The sequence below is a fragment of the Oncorhynchus mykiss genome, chromosome 9, assembly GCF_057628025.1.
Source record: "Oncorhynchus mykiss isolate SJ-2025 chromosome 9, ASM5762802v1, whole genome shotgun sequence".
In the NCBI taxonomy this organism is placed as follows: Eukaryota; Metazoa; Chordata; class Actinopteri; order Salmoniformes; family Salmonidae; genus Oncorhynchus; species Oncorhynchus mykiss.
This window is the reverse complement of record NC_143030.1, coordinates 58311631-58335589: the sequence shown is the minus strand read 5'-3', so window position 1 is coordinate 58335589 and position 23959 is coordinate 58311631. Positions and strand designations below refer to the sequence as shown.

The following is a 23959-nucleotide window of genomic DNA, read 5'->3' as shown; positions in this document are numbered from 1 at the left end:
CTCGTTTTACTGTGGATATAGATATTTTTGTACCTGTGTCCTCCAGCATCTTCACAAGGTCCTTTGCTGTTGTTCTGGGATTGATTTGCACTTTTCGCACCAAAGTACATATAGCATAAGACCATTTTTTTGTGTTAAGAGAAAATGTGAATGTGATTTTTCTTTTTTTATGATATTCAAATTTTGGTTGGCCAGGCTACCTAGATCGTTTTAATCCAAAATTATTGACTGGTATTATTCAAATCAACAAATAGTGATGACATATGCTAGACTGTTAACCTTTTAACTGTCTCTTCTTGAAAAACATGTTGATAATAATTTTTCACTTACTGCTTATAACTCAACTTTATTTTGGAAATTACAGAGCTCTACCAGTCAAAAGAGGATCATGCCGGCAATTCGTATAGCATTTTTACTAATCTCAACAATATTACATACATTACTTTAGATATGCTTCATTGGCTTTTATGGGAAGGTAAGCATTGTTAAATAAGGACAGATGTCAAATTTGAACAAATAATGGTAATTTTGTGTCCTAATACAATTATTTAATTACATTGAAAGTAATGTGTTTTCACATTATTTTGTGAAATGATCCAGGTTTTTCCATCATGTTTCACACATGTTCAGACTACCTTTTGAGATATTATTTGACAAAGGGCAGTTTTACATTATAGGCATTATTTTATAAGTGACCTTTTGTCTGAATATGGATGAATTGACCCCACGAGGCATGAAATGCGGTTTAACCAATTTATGTTGCATAATAAGGTGTGTTGTCAACAATTCAATCATATTTTTCACCAATATAAGAAATTATAAAAAATATTTTATTACAATTTGTTCATACTTTATAATAATTTATATTGACTTGTCAACCATTATTTACACATCTCTACTAACAGGAATGATGCAATATTTATCCATCAGCAACTGAATTCCTATCTTTTATCCCATGACTGATTTTGAGTTTTCGTACAGGCCTGTGAGTGGGCAAAGGTAGTGCCACAACACCGAACTGCAGCAACCCAAAAGCATACAAATTATGTGAAGTGATGAAGGAGGGCTGGGGCAGTTGACCAAATTTTTCATATCCATTTCTAAATCTACTGTCAAAACATGCTTTACCAGCCGGTTGAAAAAAACTGTTAAAGGGTTAATGCACCTGTAACTTTTTAATTACAGATGTATATAGAATTTAAAACTGTGACTAGATTAGAACAACTCTGTTCTCATCATAGCCCATATAAAACCATTTTGCAACTGATTAATCACTATGTCATTCCCTACACAGAGATTGACTTTAAGGTCTGGAAGGTACTTTTTCATCGGCCAAGTCAGCAGTATTTTTTGGGGTTGCACGAATATTGTGGTCACTTTCCCGAAAATGGGAATGTAGCTGATTACATGCAGAAATGGCATAACTTGTCGGTATCTTAATTGAACAACAGGAAGGAAGCAGAAACGTATGTTTTACTGGCCTGTTACATCGGATGCGTAACTTTCTCAGCGTAAGACTCGCCTATTAATTTCAACGAAACCTGGGCGTGAGCGCGCCAGCTCCACGAGAGGCTCTATTCTCAAGATTTCAACATGCAGCTCACACCTGACGGAGCTTATACACAAGGTGAAACAATGGCATCCCATTAATTTTTAATGGAAGCGATGCGAGCATGAACAGGTCAGGACTAAAGTTGTCAAAGCTTAACTTTATGCAAATCCTGGGCGATATTGCAGCGCGAGTAATCAATCGTAGCTCACCATTGCTTCTAACCCCTACTGGATTGACTGGCAATGGCTGTTGATACGTAGCACTGCCTACAGTGATGCAAATTTATCAATTTTGTTGCTAGATTTAGCAACTTTTCAGACTACCCTGGCAACTTTTTTTCCAAACAGCACCTAGCAACAAATTTAGATACTTTTAAACATTTATTTTGAACTTTTAGCAAATTATGAATAGTGAATCAAATGCTAAAATGCATGTATTTTCCCTCTAAATAACACAAAAACGATTTTCTCTGTCACACACTCAGTCACAACACACGTGCCTGGCTGCAAAAATGCATTGTGAGTGACATCAGCAGAAGGCCAGCAGAAATTTCAGTACATTGCAAATCATTGTTGGCTGACTGCAGCAGCAGTAGTACGGGTTCGTCGAGCCAAACCCAATGAATATAGTTGGTCACGAATGTTTGATCTTGAACAGAACTTACAACATCAATCAACATGTCATAATCAAAATTGTACAGCCAGAAGTACAGAAAAGAGTGGGAGTCTGTACCTGAACAAATGTCAAATCATATTTTTCGCCGAGTTGGCCAGTGAATTTGAGTCACGTTATTGTGTATTCTACATAATGATGCAGTTTTACGTTATCATGCAATGACATCACAACGTCATTTAGCAACTTTTAGCAACAAATCAAATTGCCTCTAGCAACTTACCCTGAAAATTAGTTGGCAACACTGACTACCTAGCATGCTTGTTAGCATCCACATGAGGGCGAAGCGAGTGTGGCAAGGTGAGTTACCTCTTTATAGTTTATCTCGGTCTGAGCAATAGGAATAAGTGGCTCGCCCTGACCAATGTTAACTATCCACTGTTGCAGGTAAAAATATATATTTTGTGACGCCCATACTGGAAATCTTTGCAGTTTGGTTCTATTCAGTTTAAAAAAAAAACCCTGCCTAATGGGACAACCACAGAGCAGACTCAACTTTCCCAGCTGCCATAAATGCCATAAATGGTCTGCCTTTCACTTTAACAATGGGGATGAACCAGGAAGAGCAGTTTTAGGCTACACCTACTGGAATTCCTTACTGTTTTGTTGTTTTCAGAATAAGAAGAAAAATCACCTGGGCCAACTTTAGAGCAGGCTCAACTTGCCCGACTGCTCAGTTCACTTGCCCCAGGCATTAGGGCAACCCTTAAGGTCCCTGCTACAACTAGGTTCCGGAGTTTTACCTGGTTACCATCAGGAGAAAAATAATTGCTGCACCACTCTGGGACCTGTGGTGCCACCTCTGACAGGGGGACATGTCAAAATCTTTATTCATACAAAAAATGTAATGAATTTTCCATGTGGTCTATATTAAAGGGCACTTCATTTAATATAACAGATTTTTTTATTCAACATTGGTGCACAATTTCAATTTAAAATATCAAAGGGGCTGAAAAGGGACTCATTTCGCAGAATGACCCCGATAATGTTGCATGTAAGCTTATATTATTTATGGATGGATCATACAGAAATATCAAAACATTATTTCAACCCCTCGAAATTGGTGCAGGAACTGTCTATGGCGTGGGAACTGCTGACTTACTGCCCTTTTCTAAGACACCTGCTGGTAACTCTTAAAGGAAAGGTTCACCCATTTTGAATGTTATATTGTTTTTGTGCATCTCTGAGTGATGTTCCATTGATTCCCTGGGTCATATCATGTTTTCATGTGTATCTGAGTTATTGCCGTTCTATTGACGTAGCACCGTGATAAAGTAATAGGAATACGACTTTTAGATCACTATTTCAATACTTGCTGATGTCATAACTTAAAGGATGTCTTCTCTCGAATGAGCTATTAATCATTTTTGCGATATTCCTACCTCGAAATGTGTAATAGCATATTTTTCCTATTTGTCTGCGTCTTTAGTCCAGGGTGCATTGCATGGTCCCGTTGCAAGAATATTATAGAAAGGAGATAGGAATCCAATGAAGGAAGGAATGTATAACACCCCACCCAGCAGACTGTCGACCAGTCCATTCATGTTGTCATGCTAAACTAATCGTCACGCAATCCCTTCTCAAAGTCAGTGTATATGTCGAGAAACGTGCCTATTATCCTCTAAAGTACGTAATGTCACAAATCCTAAGCTATACAATACTACAGATGGCAAGTTAATTATCTCACATCTCGGAAAAGACTTGTAATGTTTATATTTTGGGTTCTGATGGAGTACAACATTTTTAACTAAGTTCATGAGGCATTTCTAAGTTATATTGTTCAAGAATCAGTGGGTACATATCATTTGTTTATAAAAATGGATGTAGCAACTGCAGATTGCCCCTTTAAGAAGAAAGAAAGTTCACTTAAAGGTGCTACACAATATTTTTCTGAATTTCTGCATTGCCATTTAAAAAAATGTCCTTAGTATACCTGGTGCTAAGTGGAATGATAGTGTTAAAAGTGTTAAGCCATTTTTGCGCATTTGTTTTGAACATCTGCATCTGAACATCTGCATTAAAGTACTTAATTATTTATTTAAAGTACTTAATTATTACCAATAAATGATTTAAAAATTATATAAAAACAACTGCATTGGGCATATTTAAAAACATATATTTTTTTTTGTCATTTAGCAGACGCTCTTAACCGGAGTGACTTACAGTTAGTGCATTAATTTTAAGATATCAAAGTGGGGACAACTATATATCACAGTCATAGTAAGTTCATTATTCCTAAATAAAGTAGCTATCAGTAAAGTCAGGGCTAGTAAAGGGGGGGTCAAGTGCGAGTGTTAGTTCACCAAAGTTTTTTTGTTGTGAGTCAATAAGTATTCAACCCTTTTGTTATGGCAAGCCTAAATAAGTTCAGGAGTAAAAATTTACCTAACAAGTCACACAATAAGTTGCATGGACTCACTCTGTGTGCAATAATTGTGTTTAACATGATTTTTGAATGACTACCTCATCTCTGTACCCCACACATACAATTATCTGTAAGGTCCCTCAGTTGAGCAGTGACTTTCAAGCACAGATTCAACCACAAAGACCAGGAAGGTTTTCCAATGCCTTGCAAAGAACGGCACCTATTGGTAGATGGATAAAAAAAAGAGCAGGCATTGAATATCCCTTTGAGTGAAGGACTGTAACGGAACTTTTCAAGTTTTTGTCTGGACGAAGTGCCTGCGCCTCATGAAGATGGATTACTGGGCTGAACACGCTAACAACAAGTGGCTATTTGGACATAAATGATGGAATTTATAGAACAAATCAGTCATTTATTGTCGAACTGGGATTCCTGGGAGTGCCTTCTGATGAAGATCATCAAAGGTAAGTGAATATTTATGGTGTTATTTCTATCTTTGTTGACTCCAAAATGGCGGATATTCCTCTGGCTGTTTTGGGTTCTGAGCACCGTTCTCAGATTATGCTTTTTCTGTAAAGTTTTTTTGAAATCTGACACAGCGATTGCATTAAGGAGAAGTCTATCTTTAATTCTGTGAATAACAGTTGAATCTTTTATCAATGTTTATTGTGAGTATTTCTGCAAAATCACCGGATATTTTGGAATCAAAACATTACTGCACATAACGCGCCAATGTAAACTGAGATTTTTGGATATAAATATGTACATTATCGAACAAAACATACATGTTTTATGTAACATGATGTCCCATGAGTGTCATCTGATGAAGATCATCAAAGGTTAGTGATTCATTTGATCTATATTTCTGCTTTTTGTGACGCCTATCTTTGTCTGGAAAAATTGCTTCTTTTTTTTTTTTTTTTTACTTTGCTATGACCTAACATAATCATATGTTGTGCTTTCGCTGTAAAGCATTTTTGAAATTGGACACATTGGGTAGATTAACAAGATGTTTATCTTTCACTTGCTGTATTGGACTTGTTAATGTCTGATAGTTACATATTTAAAAAAACATTTTTTTGTTGAATTTCTCACGCTGCCTTTTCAGCAGAATGTTGTGCGGAACCCCTGCCCTAGAAAGGTTAAAACAGAGTTTAAACAGAGTTTAATGGCTGTGATAGAAAACTGAGGATGGATCAACAACATTCTAGTTACTCCACAATACTAACCTAATTGACAGAATTAAATGAAGGAAGCCTGTACAGAATAAAAATATTCCAAAACATGCATCCTGTTTGCAATAAGTACTGCAATAATCACTAAAGTAAAACTGGAAAAAATGTAATGAAGAAATAATCTTTATATTTGAATACAAAGCGTTATGTTGGGGCAAATCCAACACAACACATCACTGAGTACCACTCTTCATATTTTCAAGCATGGTTGTGGCTGCATCATGTTATGTGTATTCTTGTCATCGGCAAAGACTAGGGAGTTTTTTAAGATAAAAAGACATGGAATAGAGCTAAGCACAGGCAAAAGCATAGATGAAAACCTGGTTCAGTCTGCTTTCCAACAGACACTGGGAGACAAATTCACCTTTCAGCAGGACAGTAACCTAAAACAAAAGACAAAATATACACTGGAGTTGCTTACCAAGACAACATTTCATTTAAGGACCTGTGCCATATAAATTGCAAAATAGTTGGGAAGAGATTTTCTATGTACCGATTCCATGGCACATTGTTTATGAATTGACAAGCAAAACGACACCAGATTCAATACTTTTTTCAATTTCAATTATTATACAAAATTCTTGCAAGCAATATAATGTTATATATATGGGGGATACAATCTTCCCAGCTCTGCAGATTTTGCTTCAAGGAGGCAGTGTCACTAGATAGATTTATTTTGGTACTGTCCATATGTAGCTCGTTTTTGGTCACAGGTCCAGGAATGGCTGAAGAATTGCAACATTTACCTAGAGCTAACGCTGCAGATAGCAATACTGGGTGATTTGAAAAGTCATAGTCAATCGATCAATAACATGGTAATTATTTTAGCAAAAATGTTTATCTTTAATTACAATCTGTAGAAACTATGAGAATAGAAATGTTCAGTATTTTTGTGAAGCATCATAGCACAGTTGAAAAATATATGGCAAATAGAAATCCAGAACATAATTGCAAAAAGGTTTTCTAATGATCAATTAGCCTTCTAAAATTATAAACTTGAATTAGCTAACACAACATGCCATTGGAACACAAATGAATGGTTCCCGATAATGGGCCTCTACGCCTAAGTAGATATTCCATAAAAACATCTGTAATTTCCAGCTACAATAGTCATTTACAACATTAACAATGTCTACGCTGTATTTCTGATCAATTTGAATTTATTTTAATGGACAAAAAATGTGCTTTTCTTTCAAAAACAAGGACATTTATAAGTGACCCCAAACTTTTGAACAGAAGTGTGTGTGTGTGTGTGTGTGTGTGTGTGTGTGTGTGTGTATGTATATATATATATAGATATAGACATATTTACCCCCCCCCCCCCCCCAAAAAAAAAAAAATATTATTTGGGGGATTGGAAATGATGCAGACAATTACATTGATTGAAGCAACAATCTATCTGCAATGTTAAAGCTGATCCACCCCCCCAAAAAAAATAAAAATAAAAATAGAGAACATTGAGTGTTCTTTAGTGGCCTAGTTGCAGTTTTGACTTAAATTGGCTTGAAACTGTGGCAAGACTTTAAAATGGCTCTCTAGCAACGATCAACAACCAACTTGACAGAGGTTGAAGAATTTAAAACTATATATATTGTACAATCCTGGAGTGCACAGCTCTTAGAGATTTGCCTAGAAAGACTGTAATCGCTGCCAAGGTGATTCTAACATCTATTACCTCGGGTGTGAACACTTACAGTGGGGCAAAAAAGTATTTAGTCAGCCACCAATTGTGCAAGTTCTCCCACTTAAAAAGATGAGAGAGGTCTGTAATTTTCATTATAGGTACACTTGAACTATGACAGACAAAATTAGGGGGAAAAATCCAGAAAATCACATTGTAGGATTTTTAATGAATTTATTTGCAAATTATGGTGGAAAATAAGTATTTGGTCAATAACAAAAGTTTATCTCAATACTTCGTTATATACCCTTTGTTGGCAATGACAGAGGTCAAACGTTTTCTGTAAGTCTTCACAAGGTTTTCACACACTGTTGCTGGTATTTTGGTCCATTCCTCCATGCAGATCTCCTCTAGAGTAGTGATGTTTTGGGGCTGTTGCTGGGCAACACAGACTTTCAACTCCCTCCAAAGATTTGTGGACAGGTGTCTTTTATCAGTATAAAAGACACCTGTCCACAATCTCAAACAGTCACACTCCAAACTCCACTATGGCCAAGACCAAGAACTGTCAAAGGACACCAGAAACAAAAATGTAGACCTGCACCAGGCTGGGAAGACTGAATCTGCAATAGGTAAGCAGCTTGGTTTGAAGAAATCAACTGTGGGAGCAATTATTAGGAAATTGAAGACATACAAGACCACTGATAATCTCCCTCGATCTGGGGCTCCACGCAAAATCTCACCCCATGGGGTCAAAATGATCACAAGAACGGTGAGCAAAAATCCCAGAATCACACGGGGGGACCTAGTGAATGACCTGTAGAGAGCAGGGACCAAAGTAACAAAGCCTACCATCAGTAACACACTACGCCGCCAGGGACTCAAATCCTGCAGTGCCAGACGTGTCACCCTGCTTAAGCCAGTACATGTCCAGGCCCGTCTGAAGTTTGCTAGAGAGCATTTGGATGATCCAGAAGAAGATTGGGAGAATGTCATATGGTCAAATGGAACCAAAATATAACTTTTTGGTAAAAACTCAACTCGTCGTGTTTGGAGGGCAAAGAATGCTGAGTTGCATCTAAAGAACACCATACCTACTGTGAAGCATGGGGGCTGAAACATCATGCTTTGGGGCTGTTTTTCTGCAAAGGGACCAGGACGACTGATCCATGTAAAGGAAAGAATGAATGGGGCCATGTATCGTGAGATTTTGAGTGAAAATCTCCTTCCATCAGCAAGGGCAATGAAGATGAAACGTGGCTGGGTCTTTCAGCATAACAATGATCCCAAACACACTGCCCGGGCAACGACGGAGTGGCTTCGTAAGAAGCATTTCAAGGTCCTGGAGTGGCCTAGCCAGTCTCCAGATCTCAACCCCATAGAAAATCTTTGGAGGGAGTTGAAAGTCCGTGTTGCCCAGCAACAGCCCCAAAACATCTCTGCTCTAGAGGAGATCTGCATGGAGGAATGGGCCAAAATACCAGCAACAGTGTGTGAAAACCTTGTGAAGACTTACAGAAAACGTTTGACATCCCCATATTTTTTTTTCTTTTTTTTCTGCACTTTTGCACACCAGTATGTCTACTTGCACATCCTCATCTGCACATCTATCACTCGAGTGTTAATTGCTCAATTGTAATTATTTAGCCTCTATGGCCTATTTATTGCCTTACCTTCCTACTCTTATACATTTGCACACATTGTAAATTTTCCTATTGTGTTATTGACTGTACGTTTGTTTATGTGTACCTCTGTGTTGTTGTTTTTGTAGCACTGCTTTGCTTTATCTTGGCCAGGTCGCAGTTGTAAATGAGAACTTGTTAAATAAGGGTGAAATATATACTGTATATTTTTTTAAATGAGTGAAAATCAACACAACAGTCACTAAATGGATTCACTGACACAGTAATAAGGCTTTGGTCTCCAGTTAGGTCTTCGGCATCCAATCGGAAAACCTAACCACAATGGGAAAATAAGTTTCTTGTTTAGTATCGAAATAAGGAGACAGGAGTTGCATATTTATAGACTGTAAAAAAAACATAATTGTTATTGTCAGTGTAAAATAGTTTGCATTTCACAAGGGCCATTTTTGTTTTAGATGTTTACTTTTTATCCTGGTATGAAAATATTCCTTTCACTAGTGCAGGGTTTGTTCTAGATCAAAAAACGGGCTTAGGTACACAATTTGCCATGGGGCTGAGAGAAGATGTTGCTGTTTTCAAGCAAATTTCCTGCAATTCGCCACATTTTGCAATAGCTTATGCTGTGTTCTTTAAACTATCTGAATGACTCAAATATAATAAATTCAATGGGAGCCCCATGCCATGACAAAAATAGTCAGATATTATATTATAAAAATATAGGTCCATTATATATTCTGCTTCATTTTATATCTGAATATGTTTTCCCATCCCATATACATTTTCGGCCAGCCCAAGCATTTCCTATGCAGAAAGAACCCTGCATTAGTGGATATTTGTTTCCCGTTATATAATGTGGAGATGTCTGCTGTGCTGATTTGACTGATGTGGGCAAGAGAATGCCGAGAAAGTTGCTTGATCTGCAGGCAGTGACATGTTTTAGCCTTGAAAGTGTGACCAACGTCCGCACTGACAATCACACACACAGGCAACCCCTCCCCCTTTCTTACACACATACACACACTTGTGTTGTGTTGTGTGATTCACCTCTAAAAATAAAAACTCCATCTTCTGTCCAACTCATCTCCAGTCATTGGTGAAGAAGTCCCCCCCCCCCCTCAATTTGTTGGGCATGGTGTCCCATGTTGACTCCAATGCTTCCCACAGTTATGTCAAGTTGGCTGTTCTTGTTGCAGTTCTTGACAAAAACCAGTGCATCTGGCACCTACTACCATAACCTTTTCAAAGATACTTAAGTCTTTTGTCTTTCCCATTCACCCTCGGAATCATATACATATATAATCCATGTCTCATTTGTCTCAAGTTTTAACAATCCTTTAACCTGTCTCCTCCCCTTCATCTACACTGATTTGAAGTGGATTTAACAAGTGACATCAATGAGGGATCATAGCTTTCACCTGGATTCACCTGGTCAGTCTATGTCATGGAAAGAGCAGGTGTCCTTAATGTTTTGGACACTAAGTGTAGTGTGTTTGTCATTATAATGAAGAGCAGTCTTTGACAGGCACTCATTGTAGGATGGCCCTTTTCTGTTATGTAGCAAAATATTTGTTTACCATTTGTTTAATTGTTAAACTCTTCTAAAATGTGTCTATTTTAATACATTCATGGACGTTTTTTTTATTCGACAGAGCATTATGGGGTAGTTACAATTTTTTTTACTGAATATGCCCAAGGAAAAACATAATACTCATTGAATAATATAAAACAAACAACAATTCATAGTACTTATTCCTCATATCAAGGACGTGTAATCCATCTGTAGTGGTCCTATGTATGTAATGTTCTCAGATGAACTACTTTTAGGAAGGACTAACCCGGGAAAGTCCACTTGAGCATTGTTCTATAACATCTTAACACAGCCAGCCAATGAGAGAGTTGTCTTCTCATAAAGGGGAGGGTCTGTAATTGTTGTAGGCGGGGCTGATGATGATGTCATTCTATCAGGTCTGTTTTAAGATGAGTGAGAGGTTTGGGTCACCGTCAGAATGCAGAGTAGAGATTTAGAGTTAATATTTACACAAGGCAATCCAGGAAGAAGTAGTGACAACTGTGGCTTTTCTGGTGGTTTGATGAAGGATAGATATTGAAGGCAGCTTATGGGAAGACTATCAACAGAATTCAACTTCAGTGGTGAGATCTGCATTAGGTGCTTAAATACAACTTGAATTAACTACTGGATTGTTTAAAGAATAACCAATAACCAAGCACAGTCTGCCAGTGCTCTCTCCACCCATCTCTGCTTAAAGAAGCATCACATGCAGACAGCCATGAAATTCAACCAGTGTGTGCAACCGCAAGCTCCGGAGAACAGCGACAACAAAGTGTGGAAATGGTGAGAATATTCTCTCTCTCCGTCTTTCTTTCTATTCGGCTGACAGGCTTTCTCAGTAGGAACATGGCTTTACCAGTAATGTTTGATGAGTGAAGTACTAACCTGCATTGTCCTGTAGTGTCAGCATAGTAAATGTGTTTTTTTCCTTTTGCTTTTGGTTTGTCATTAGGTGACATTAGGACCTGAAAGACTTATACCTGTGTACTAGTATCTATGGTATGTACAGATAGTATCCATCTGTAGAGTATCTATGGTCATATGGGCATGATTTTACTCTCATTTGTAAACAGTGGAATTTAAAATGACAAGTACTATTCCTAGATGGCTGGCTGTAGGTTGAGGTTATTATGAGTGACTGTTATTTGTAACTAAATGAGCCATACCACTGACAAAAACACAGGCACATTGTGATATAGTCCATATTTGGTCTTTGTAATGAAACAGGGACGAGGGTTTTGCCGACCTGTTTAGCCAGACTTTCTCCAATGGGGGCAGGGGTGTGGGTGAGGGTTTGCCTGTTCTGATATTGGCTTATAACATAGGCTAATTGTGTGCTCACATATGTCACACAAACAAATTACATGTTTTTACAAAGTACCTTTCGTAAAGCCCAATGTTACGTTTTGTAAAGATGTTTTCTCATGTATCAAAACTTTAGCATCTTTTTATATTTTTTTTGTAGCCTATTTCTGTGTGTAATTGTAATTTGTGGCCTTTCATGAATAGAGGTACATTCAGAGAAAGTCATGAGTTGGGTTGTGTCTTTGGTCTGTAATGGTTTGACACAAGCCCCCACCTCACCCCACGAGCACTAATGACTGTGGTGCACTGCACACACCCTCTCTGGCTAACACACCCTCTCTGGCTAACTGACTCAGTTGTTGACAATAAACAGATACAGTGGGGCAAAAAAGTATTTAGTCAGCCACCAATTGTGCAAGTTCTCCCACTTAAAAAGATGAGAGAGGCCTGTAATTTTCATCATAGGTACACTTCAACTATGACAGACAAAATGAGAATTATTTTTTCAGAAAATCACATTGTAGGATTTTTAATGAATTTATTTGCCAATTATGGTGGAAAATAAGTATTTGGTCAATAACAAAAGTTTATCTCAATACTTTGTTATATACCCTTTGTTGGCAATGACAGAGGTCAAACGTTTTCTGTAAGTCTTCACAAGTTTTCACACACTGTTGCTGGTATTTTGGCCCATTCCTCCATGCTGATCTCCTCTAGAGCAGTGATGTTTTGGGGCTGTTGCTGGGCAACACGGACTTTCAACTCCCTCCAAAGATTTTCTAATGGTTTGAGATCTGGAGACTGGCTAGGCCACTCCAAGACCTTGAAATGCTTCTTACGAAGCCACTCCTTCGTTGCCCGGGCGGTGTGTTTGGGATCATTGTCATGCTGAAAGACCCAGCCACGTTTTATCTTCAATGCCCTTGCTGATGGAAACAGGTTTTCACTCAAAATCTCACGATACATGGCCCCATTCATTCTTTCCTTTACACTGATCAGTCATCCTGGTCCCTTTGCAGAAAAACAGCCCCAAAACATGATGTTTCCACCCCCATGCTTCACAGTAGGTATGGTGTTCTTTGGATGCAACTCAGCATTCTTTGTCCTCCAAACACAACGAGTTGAGTTTTTACCAAAAAGTTATATTTTGGCTTCATATGACATTCTCCCAATCTTCTTCTGGATCATCCAAATGCTCTCTAGCAAACTTCAGACGGGCCTGGACATGTACTGGCTTATTTTATTTTATTTTTTATTTCACCTTTATTTAACCAGGTAGGCTAGTTGAGAACAAGTTCTCATTTGCAACTGCGACCTGGCCAAGATAAAGCATAGCAGTGTGAACAGACAACACAGAGTTACACAAGAACGTTGAGCAAGTCAATAATACAATAGAAAAAAGGAGAGTCTATATACATTGTGTGCAAAAGGCATGAGGAGGTAGGCGAATAATTACAATTTTGCAGATTAACACTGGAGTGATAAATGATCAGATGGTCATGTACAGGTAGAGATATTGGTGTGCAAAAGAGCAGGAAATAAAATAAATAAAAACAGTATGGGGATGAGGTAGGTAAAAATGGGTGGGCTATTTACCGATAGACTATGTACAGCTGCAGCGATCGGTTAGCTGCTCAGATAGCAGATATTTGAAGTTGGTGAGGGAGATAAGTCTCCAACTTCAGCGATTTTTGCAATTCGTTCCAGTCACAGGCAGCAGAGAACTGGAACGAAAGGCGGCCAAATGAGGTGTTGGCTTTAGGGATGATCAGTGAGATACACCTGCTGGAGCGCGTTACGGGTGGGTGTTGCCATCGTGACCAGTGAACTGAGATAAGGCGGAGCTTTACCTAGCATGGACTTGTAGATGAGCTGGAGCCAGTGGGTCTGGCGACGAATATGTAGCGAGGGCCAGCCGACTAGAGCATACAGGTCGCAGTGGTGGGTGGTATAAGGTGCTTTAGTGACAAAACGGATGGCACTGTGATAAACTGCATCCAGTTTGCTGAGTAGAGTGTTCGAAGCAATTTTGTAGATGACATCGCCGAAGTCGAGGATCGGTAGGATAGTCAGTTTTACTAGGGTAAGTTTGGCAGCGTGAGTGAAGGAGGCTTTGTTGCAGAATAGAAAGCCGACTCTAGATTTGATTTTCGATTGTAGATGTTTGATATGTGTCTGGAAGGAGAGTTTACAGTCTAGCCAGACACCTAGGTACTTATAGATGTCCACATATTCAAGGTCGGAACCATCCAGGGTGGTGATGCTAGTCAGGCGTGCGGGTGCAGGCAGCGAACGGTTGAAAAGCATGCATTTGGTTTTACTAGCGTTTAGGCCACGGAAGAAGTGTTGTATGGCATTGAAGCTCGTTTGGAGGTTAGATAGCACAGTGTCCAAGCAGGGGAACACGTCTGGCACTGCAGGATTTGAGTCCCTGGTGGCGTAGTGTGTTACTGATGGTAGGCTTTGTTACTTTGGTCCCAGCTCTCTGCAGATCATTCACTAGGTCCCCCCGTGTGATTCTGGGATTTTTGCTCACCGTTCTTGTGATCATTTTGACCCCACGGGGTGAGATCTTGCGTGGAGCCCCAGATCGAGGGAGATTATCAGTGGTCTTGTATGTCTTCCATTTCCTAATAATTGCTCCCACAGTTGATTTCTTCAAACCAAGCAGATTCAGTCTTCGCAGCCTGGTGCAGGTCTACAATTTTGTTTCTGGTGTCCTTTGACAGCTCTTTCGTCTTGGCCATAGTGGAGTTTGGAGTGTGACTGTTTGAGGTTGTGGACAGGTGTCTTTTATACTGATAAAAGACACCTGTCCACAAATCTTTGGAGGGAGTTGAAAGTCTGTGTTTCCCAGCAACAGCCCCAAAACATCACTGCTCTAGAGGAGATCTGCATGGAGGAATGGGCCAAAATAGCAGCAACAGTGTGTGAACCTTGTGAAGACTTACAGAAAACGTTTGACCTCTGTCATTGCCAAAAAGGGTATATAACGAAGTATTGAGATAAACTTTTGTTATTGACCAAATACTTATTTTCCACCATAATTTGCAAATAAATTCATTAAAAATCCTACAATGTGATTTTCTGGATTTCTTTTCTCATTTTGTCTGTCATAGTTGAAGTGTACCTATGATGAAAATTACAGGCCTCTCTCATCTTTTTAAGTGGGAGAACTTGCACAATTGGTGGCTAACTAAATACTTTTTTGACCCACTGTACACATTTAGAAAGTCAGAAACAACATATTGAAACCTTGATTTGTAATGAAAGATGATCCTCCAAGTACACACTACCACTAATCTCAGCAACAAAGAATCTCACGTAAACTACTCAATTCCATTTACAGTCCACAAGAGATTAATTATTTATTTGACCTTTATTTAACTAGGCAAGTCAGTTAAGAACAAATTCTTTTTTTTTCTTCTTTCTTCCCAATTTCGTGGTATCCAATTGTTGTAGTAGCTACTATCTTGTCTCATCGCTACAACTCCCGTACGGGCTCGGGAGAGACGAAGGTTGAAAGTCATGCGTCCTCAATTCAATTCAATTCAACACAGCGCGCATCCAACCCGGAACCCAGCCGCACCTATGTGTCGCACTGCGCCCGGCCCGCCACAGGAGTCGCTGGTGCGCGATGAGACAAGGACACCCCTACCGACCAAGCCCTCCCTAACCCGGACAACGCTAGGCCAATTGTGCGTCGCCCCACGGACCTCCCGGTCGGTTACGACAGAGCCTTGGCGCGAACCCAGGGACTCTGATGGCACAGCTGGTGCTGCAGTACAGCGCCCTTAACCCGGGAGGCCCAAATTCTTATTTTTAATGACATCCTAGGAACAGTGGGTTAACTGCCTTGTTCAGGGGCAGAACCACAGATTTTTACCTTGTCAGCTCTGGGATTCGATCTTGCAACCTTTCGGGTTACTAGTCCAATGCTCTAACCACTAGTCTAACTGCCGCTCCAACACCCTCAAAATATTGCCAGATGGTACATTTGCGTGCCACCATACCCCAAAGGAGATGATGGGGAATATGAAAACGTTGTTTCTCTCCGATATCATAAACTAAAGTTGAGGAACAATGGGAAAGTAATAATGTTTTGAAAGTTGATAAACTTGTAACCTCACTTTTGAGAAAATGGCCTTTGTATGTTTTGGTACACCTACTGCAGACCTCTTCTTTGTCTATACCCATTCAGCATCATTCACACCCTCTTAAGCTTTAGCCCCACCCATCTCTTTAAGGGTTGATCCGAGCGTTCTGTCCTAACAGCAGCAGTCAAGCTAACTGGCTAATGTTTGCTAGCTTGCTAGCTACTTCCAGACACAAATGAGAGAACAGCTCACTCTGACCATTTTACTCGCCCTAGCAGAGCTGGTTAGGCTGTTTTTATGTTATCCAGAGCGTTGATGACTGCAACTGTGCTGCTGGCAACAATTTACGTTTTTTTGCCAACGTTTACTGACACCGGCCATATTCAACGGGTGTTGAGTGTTCGTAAATTTGTCAGTTATTCTGCGCACTGGCATACTCGGACGAAAGTGCTCTGAAATCCGAGTAGATAGCGAGAGTGAATTTACCAGCTATGTCTATCAACTGTTGTCGCAGTGACATCATTAACATTCTATTGAAATGGTTATTTGCATGGTGGAGTATTTTGTTACAACATGTAGCTAGCTAGCTAAACAATGAACCATAATCGCAACACATGACATTACATGACACTAGCTAACGTTAGCTAGCTAGCTAACAGTACACTATCCTGAAATGAAATGAAATAATATCTGAAAATGTATACTTGGATGGATGCATCTCCCTCTCTCATGGATGCCATGGTTGCTCATAGTTTGAAGATGTAATCCAGAGAGAGGGGTTTTCTCCATCTCCTTAGCTATCATACCCTAACTCCACTGTTTCAAAACTCTGTCCTCCAAGTGGAGAGCAACACTTATGCAATTCTACTACGCGATATATATATATATATATATATATATTTTTTTTTTTTTAAAGCTGCATGAGACAGGACAGACATATCAGACATACCAGCTCAAATAGACCAACTCGTGCTACATGTCAGACCAATCCGAACTCATCTCTCAGCATGTCCTGCCCACTCATTTTCTCTGGAAGGTTGCTGTCTTTTTCTGTGGCTAAACCAACTAGGCTCGTAATATAACAATTGTATTCATATTTACAGATGGCATACAAGTTTGTTATTAAGGCACATAAAAATTCACATGTTCCAGAAGGCATTTCTGCCAAAAAACACATGTAGATTTTTTTTTTAAGTTTACGTTCAAATGGCTCTCCTGTGAAGTCTTGACCCGCGACATACGCCTAGTTTCCTGAAACGAGTCACAAATTGTTTTACGTCCCTGTGGGAATCGAATCCACAACCCTGGCGTTGCAAGCGGCAAGCTCTACCAACTGAGCCACACGGGAACTGTCTCTCTTACAGTGTCAGTCTTATGGTACCAGAAGCCAAACAATAATAGATTAAGCTGTTGTATTACTGTTTTAACACATTTTGTATGTAAAACAAACCTCTGTTTCAACAGACGAGTATCTCATCCTTAACAGTATCTCAAAAGAACAATTTGATATTGTACAAGGACTACAAACTACAGCCCAACTCTGGTTTTCCCTCAATTAGGCTACTTTGTATGAAGGCCTATAGATTAGTTTTTGTTTTAATCGACCATTTGAGTTTGAAGTTAAGGTCACGTGTAACCAGCTCACAAAGTCGACAAGGACTGCTAGAGCTAATCGCATGCATTATGTAAAAAATTACAAGTAGCCTTACTTTTAATGAATGATGACAAAGTGCACATTCTACCACTGTATCTGTATGCTCCGTCAACTAACACTATTCCACAAACCTCTCAAATGTACCTGACACTGGAGATTACGTCTGGACGATACTTGTAGCGCGATACTCGTTAGTATCGTGGCAAGGAAACAATACACGAGCGGAGTTAACTTCTTTGGGAAAACAGACGGAATGTTGGGAACAAACATAATTATGTTCACATCCAGTGTCACATTAATTTATTTTCCAAGCTATAGCACACAATATTTTAAATAGAGCAGGTTTTTTAAGGACCAAAGAGTTCGGTCTGCTTCGTGTTTTCATTTTTGCCATGGAAAAAATATTGTGATACTGGTATTGTCACAGCCCTAATGGAAATTTGAAACAAATACAACAGTGAAAGATGACAAGAAAAATTATTATGACACCAAAGCATTTCAACGTGTCGCCTTCATCAGGGTGTTAATTCCTGCACTTTGGTTGGAATGTGAGGTCACTGTGATGTGTTTATGTAAATGTATGGTCCCTTCGTGACCCTGCTGAATTCTGAGGCTGCCAGTGTTACTAGACTAAGCCCCAGCCAATAATAGGATAGGTATTAAGCAGCTCTGCATCTTATCAAACTGGTAAAAACAAACAGTATGAAGAAACACTGAGCCAACAAACCACAAGAGCTCAAAACAAGACTACTGAGAGCTCACCATGCCCAAACTAGAAATGTTCAATACCTGCAAAGTTTACAGGCTACAGTAGTGAGAAACCATGAGAGAATTACAAGTATGTTTATTCACCTCAAAATGTCAAGAAGGACTCGTGTAAAACTACAGTTCTTAGCTGTAGGTTTACAAATGGTTCTCCATCAAAATTGATTTTTTATTATTATTACGGAACAGCTCTTTGTTGCTGCAATCCCTTTGATCAAATGATGAGTGATTAAAATATACAATTCATTATTACCCTTAAAGGTATTGATTACCTGTGGTCTTTCTTTCTCACCACTCAGGCACATTCAGGACCCAGCCAGCCAGAGACTGACGTGGAACAAGCCTCCCAAAAGTGTCCTTGTCATCAAGAAGATCCAGGATGCCAGTCTACTGCAGCCGTTCAAAGAGCTCTGTGTGTTTCTCACAGAGGTAGGACATTTGTACTTTTTGCAGTGACCCACAGTGTGCAGAGGCTCTCTAGTCTCAAATTATAGCTACCTCCACCTTAGCGGCCTTGATGGGTGTGTGTAGTTCAGTTTCATTAGAAAGTCTGCCATTAAGTCCCTAAAAACAGAAATATTAGTGACTGAGAATATATAAAATTTTAAAAAATGGTATACTTACACCTTAGAAGAAAGTAAAGCTGCTTGTAAACTGTACAGTCTGAATATTCTTTCAACCTATTAGTCTTCCAAAGGGTAATATGAAAGTATTGGCATTACCAGGGTTCGCACAAGGTGCTTGAGGTGGTTAAAGTACTTGAATTTGGCAGTCTGATATTCAAATACTGGAATAACTTGAAAATCAGACATTTTCTCATATTGGTACTTGAAAAGTACTCGAATTAAAATGAGGAGAACAGAAAATTATGAAATATGTTATTGGTCTTGCAAATTCATTTCCAGGTAGACTACCAAGTTTTATTTCCTCGCCTGTTTTGCGTTCTGGTTGCCTGGCGAGCTCGCTCATTTCATCCACACTGCCACTCAGCCAGGCAGGTACAGAACTGACTGATTAGGTGCCGCCAAACGTCACATCAATAGCTAGAATGCTGGGCAAATGTAAAAAAAAAAAAAAAAAAAATTAATGGATGTAGTGGAGAGTAAATGCTGTTTACGCACGTTTTTATTTATGAATTTGCGTTTACTCAACCCTTTTATTTGGTTAATTATCGTTTACCCACTTATTGCATTCCCAGCATTGATCAACGCTCAGAAGGCTTCTTGATCTGAGTTCTAATCACGCATTACTCTGCGAACGAGTGGAATCCTGAATTATTTATGTATGCTCGTTATGTTCCCCTGCTCCCCCGAATTTTCCATTTTAGCAGCGCATTCATTCATTCACCACTCTTTCCAGTGCGAAACTCCGCCCACGACATAGGCCGAGAGGTGAAACGAACTACCTCAACCCAGATCTACAGCGGCAAGTAGCAAAGAGATGCTGCTGACAGTGGCAATTCTTCTAATATCACTCGACTCCTGCCGTGTCAACAGACAAACCCCACACAACCCACCCTGACTCTCGGAGAATGAGTGTGCAACTGGTAAATAGTCACTGATATTTCAGTCAGAAGTCTAGCTAGCTAGGTTGCTCAAGGGCTCTGGCTATTAGCCAGGTACTGTAGCTAGCTATAAAGATGACGCTAGTAGTACAGTGGTTCCCAAACTTGGTGTCCGGGACATATGTTTAAATAGGGTCCCCAGAGAGTCTTTAATCTTATCAAACACATTAAGAACTTGTTTATCTTCAAATGGGTATAGAATACACCATTTTAGAGTCAACTAAGGGCCTTTTACACTGTCAGAATTCACTTTCATGTCATTATGGGTTGGGACAGCCTGTGGGACCTAATTTAAAGACAATGTAAATATAAAGACAATTTAATAATATGTACACTGAACAAAAATATAAACACTAAATGCAACAATTTGAACGATTTTACTTAGCTACAGTTCATAGAAGGACATCAGTCAACACCATCAGTCTTCATGTATGTAGTAAATAAGTAGTGAAACACATATTATTTGAGTAGAATTTGTAAGGTATTGATGAATAGTAAGTAAGTTAGTGTTTTTTTTCATGAGGTTGTAGTGATATACTGCCTTCTGGTGGCAACTAGAAACAATTGCATAATAGGAACTATTACAAATTGATTGTCCTTGAAAATAAATATTTGTGCTTGAAAAAAGCACTTGAAGGTCCTTGAATTTTTAACATTTATTTTTTAAACTTTTATTTAACTAGGCAAGTCAGTGAAGAACAAGTTCTTATTTACAATGACGGCCTACCCCGGCCAAACCCTCCCCTAGCCCGGACGATGCTGGGCCAATTGTGCACCGCCCCATGGGACTCCCGATCACAGCCAGTTGTGATACAGCCCGGGATCAAACCAGGGTCTTTAGTGATGCATTAGACCGCTGCGCCACTCGGGAGCCTCAAAATTGGACTTTTCACTATCTGTACAAACACTGCATTACATGTGCATGTTGCTAATGCAGATGTTTATACTTGTGCGTTGTTCTAACAGAAAAACATGATTGTTTACGTGGAGAGGAAGGTTCTGGCGGACCCAGTCATCCAGGCCGATGAGAGCTTTGCGGCCGTCATCCAGAGGTTCTGCACCTTCAGAGAAGGTGAGGAGACCATTAGAGGACTGGGTCGTATTCATTAGTGCACAAAGTAGCCTTTTTTTTCAACAAAAAAACGAAAATGCATTATCTTATGGGATAAGTTTAAGTAGTCCCTCCATTTTTTTCCGTTTTTTTCCATTTGGTGCCTAGTGAATACAATCCTGAAGGATGATAGATTGATCTGATTGACTCTATGTAGCTAGTGATGTAGGATCTTAATTTGAGCCAGTATGCTACAGCAGGAAAATAATCCTGCAGCAACAGGAACTGTGAATTATTATGTGGATTATAATTTATTTATTATTTTGTAGGGGTTAATACATTTCTGTTAGGGAAAATCAAGCCTTTTTTAAAACTCAAATGCATTACAAGTTTGCATTTTCTGTTTTGCAGGAAAATTCTCAGCAACAAAAGTGACTTGTGTCAATTTCAGGAATGTCTATGAATGTCTATGAAACTCTCACTTGAAGTAGTATAGCTTTCTCTTATGGACATGAACCTAATGTGTTTGTATGCACACCGCAGATCTCGATGACATTTCCAATCGAGTGGACTTCATCATCTGTCTTGGTGGAGATGGGACCTTACTTTACGCATCGTCACTCTTCCAGGTATATATTTACTATTCACTTCTCCAAGTAAAGTAAACATACTCATTTGTCAGTTTTTGAATATACTGTGAATTGTAGTAAAATACATCTTGATTGTGCTTGTTTTCATAGCTTGCTTGTGTGTATGTGCTTATGTGTGTTTTCTCAGAAGAGTGTTCCACCTGTTATGTCCTTCCACTTGGGTTCTCTGGGCTTCCTCACGCCTTTCAACTTTGACACGTACCAGTCTCAGGTCACCCAAATCATTGAGGGTACATCTTTAGGCTTGTCCTTACCCAATTTCAACAACAGAAGCCTTACAAGTTGTGCTACAGATAGCATTTCTAACTGCTAGGTTCACATTTACATTTTACATGCTACTCTTAAACAAAAGTTAGTGTGTCTGCTGAGCAGGTAACGCCGCCATCATCCTGCGCAGTCGCCTGCGAGTGGTGAAGGAGAGCCGAGAGAAGAACGCCCGGGTGGACAAGAAGGGCATCATCATGACCAACGGAGACAGCGAGGGCAGCCGCAAAGCCATGCAGTACCAGGTGAGCGCTAAACAGTACACCGGACTGGTATGTTACCCCAGTATTATGGTTAGTACCACAATAGGTTCCTAGCATCATGATGACGTGGAACATCTCAGTCAAAGGACTCATTGTCTTTATTCTGGTAATGTTCCCACTGTCACAGGCCTGACCTCCGATCCCAGCGGCATGATAAAATACCAGAAAGGTCTAAATGTACAACCTGTTTTGGGGATTGTAGGGTGATAGCAATCCTTCAGGTCTAGTTTCACTTCCTCCTTCCTCCTTAGTCTATCACATGGATTTGTTTCACTGCTTTACTGTAGTTATAGCAATGCCCCCCATGTGCTTCTATTTTGGCCTGGTGCTATCATCTATCATAGGGTTGATGTATGTGGGGTGTTTGAGTTTTGATCGTAGTTCATTATGCATTGTCATCATACACACAGTCCCTGCTTGCTGCTGAGTGGGCTTTAACGAGTCATAACATAGGGCTGGGTTCAAAAAGTATTTCCAAAGTAACTAACAACATGGCTAGTGGAGTATCTCTGGTTAACATGACTCTGGGTTTCCTGGTCCAACAGGTGCTGAATGAGGTGGTGGTGGACAGAGGCCCGTTCTCCTACCTTTCCAACGTGGACCTCTTCTTAGACGGACACCTCATCACCACGGTACAGGGAGACGGTGAGTAGTAAACCCCTCAACCTGCTGCTACTGGGTTAAAGGACATGTTTTACCCCATCGGCATGGCCAATTAATTAGGGCTGATTTCAACATTTCATAACAATCGGTAATCAGCCTTTTTGGATGCCGATTATGGCCGATTACATTGCAATCCAGGAGGAGACTTTGTGGCAGGTTGACTACCTGTTACGCGAGTACAGCATCAAAATAGCCTTGTCGCTGCAAGGAGCCAAGGTAAGTTGCTAGCTAGCTTTAAACTTATCTTGAAAAAAAAACTATCAGTCTTCACATAATCACTAGTTAACAACACATGGTTGATGGTTTTACTAGGTTAACTAGCTTGTTCTGTGTTGCATATAATCAATGCGGTGCCTGTTAATTTATCATCGAATCACAGCCTACTTCAACTTCGCCAAACGGGTGACGATTTAACAAAAGCGCATTCGTGAAAAAAGCACAATCGTTGCAATAATGTACCTAACCATAAACATCAATGCCTTTCTTAAAATCAATACACAAGTATATATTTTTTAAACCTGCTTATGTAGTTAAAATAAATTAATGTTAGTGGGACATATTAACTAGGGAACTTGTCACTTCTCTTGCAGTCAGGGTATATGCAGCAGTTTGGGCCGCCTGGCTCGTTGTGAACTGTTGAAAGGCCATTTATTCCTAACAAAGACTGTAATTAATTTCCCAGAATTGTACATAATTATGACATAGCATTGAAGCTTGTGCAATGTAACAGTAATATTTAGACTTAGGGTTGCCACCCGTTCTATAAAATACGTAGCGGTTCCGTATTTCACTGAAAGAATAAATGTTTTGTTTTTGAAATGATAGTTTCCCGGATTTGACCATATTAATTGACCAAAGGCTCGTATTTCTGTGTGTTTATTATATTATAATTAAGAATATGATTTGATATTTGATAGAGAAGTCTGACTGAGCGGTGGTAGGCAGCAGCATGCTCGTAAGCATTAATTCAAACAGCAGCTCTTAGCAATGCTTGAAGCACAGCTCTGTTTATGACTTCAAGCCTA

General features: G+C 39.5%; 1 protein-coding gene across 23 annotated transcripts in view; it reads left to right on the top strand.

Moving 5' to 3' along the window:
• The window catches only part of LOC110532386 (NAD kinase), a 38989-nt gene that overhangs the window by 10366 nt on the left and 4664 nt on the right, over positions 1 to 23959 (top strand). For 10 of the 23 annotated variants that reach the window (XR_005053292.2, XR_016483342.1, XR_016483346.1 and 7 more), the window contains exons 4-9: positions 18779 to 18908; positions 21010 to 21115; positions 21638 to 21723; positions 21872 to 21974; positions 22117 to 22253; positions 22817 to 22916. Coding sequence is in view for 13 of the 23 variants with exons in the window: in XM_090184751.1 (XP_090040877.1) it covers positions 18779 to 18908; positions 21010 to 21115; positions 21638 to 21723; positions 21872 to 21974; positions 22117 to 22253; positions 22817 to 22916 (662 nt within the window). In the remaining 10 variants the exon portion in view is untranslated. Of the gene's footprint in view, positions 1 to 10196; positions 11442 to 18778; positions 18909 to 19871; positions 20026 to 21009; positions 21116 to 21637; positions 21724 to 21871; positions 21975 to 22100; positions 22254 to 22816; positions 22917 to 23959 lie in introns of those variants that run through there. The other 13 variants (XR_016483343.1, XM_090184753.1, XM_090184746.1 and 10 more) reach the window with 8 other exon arrangements.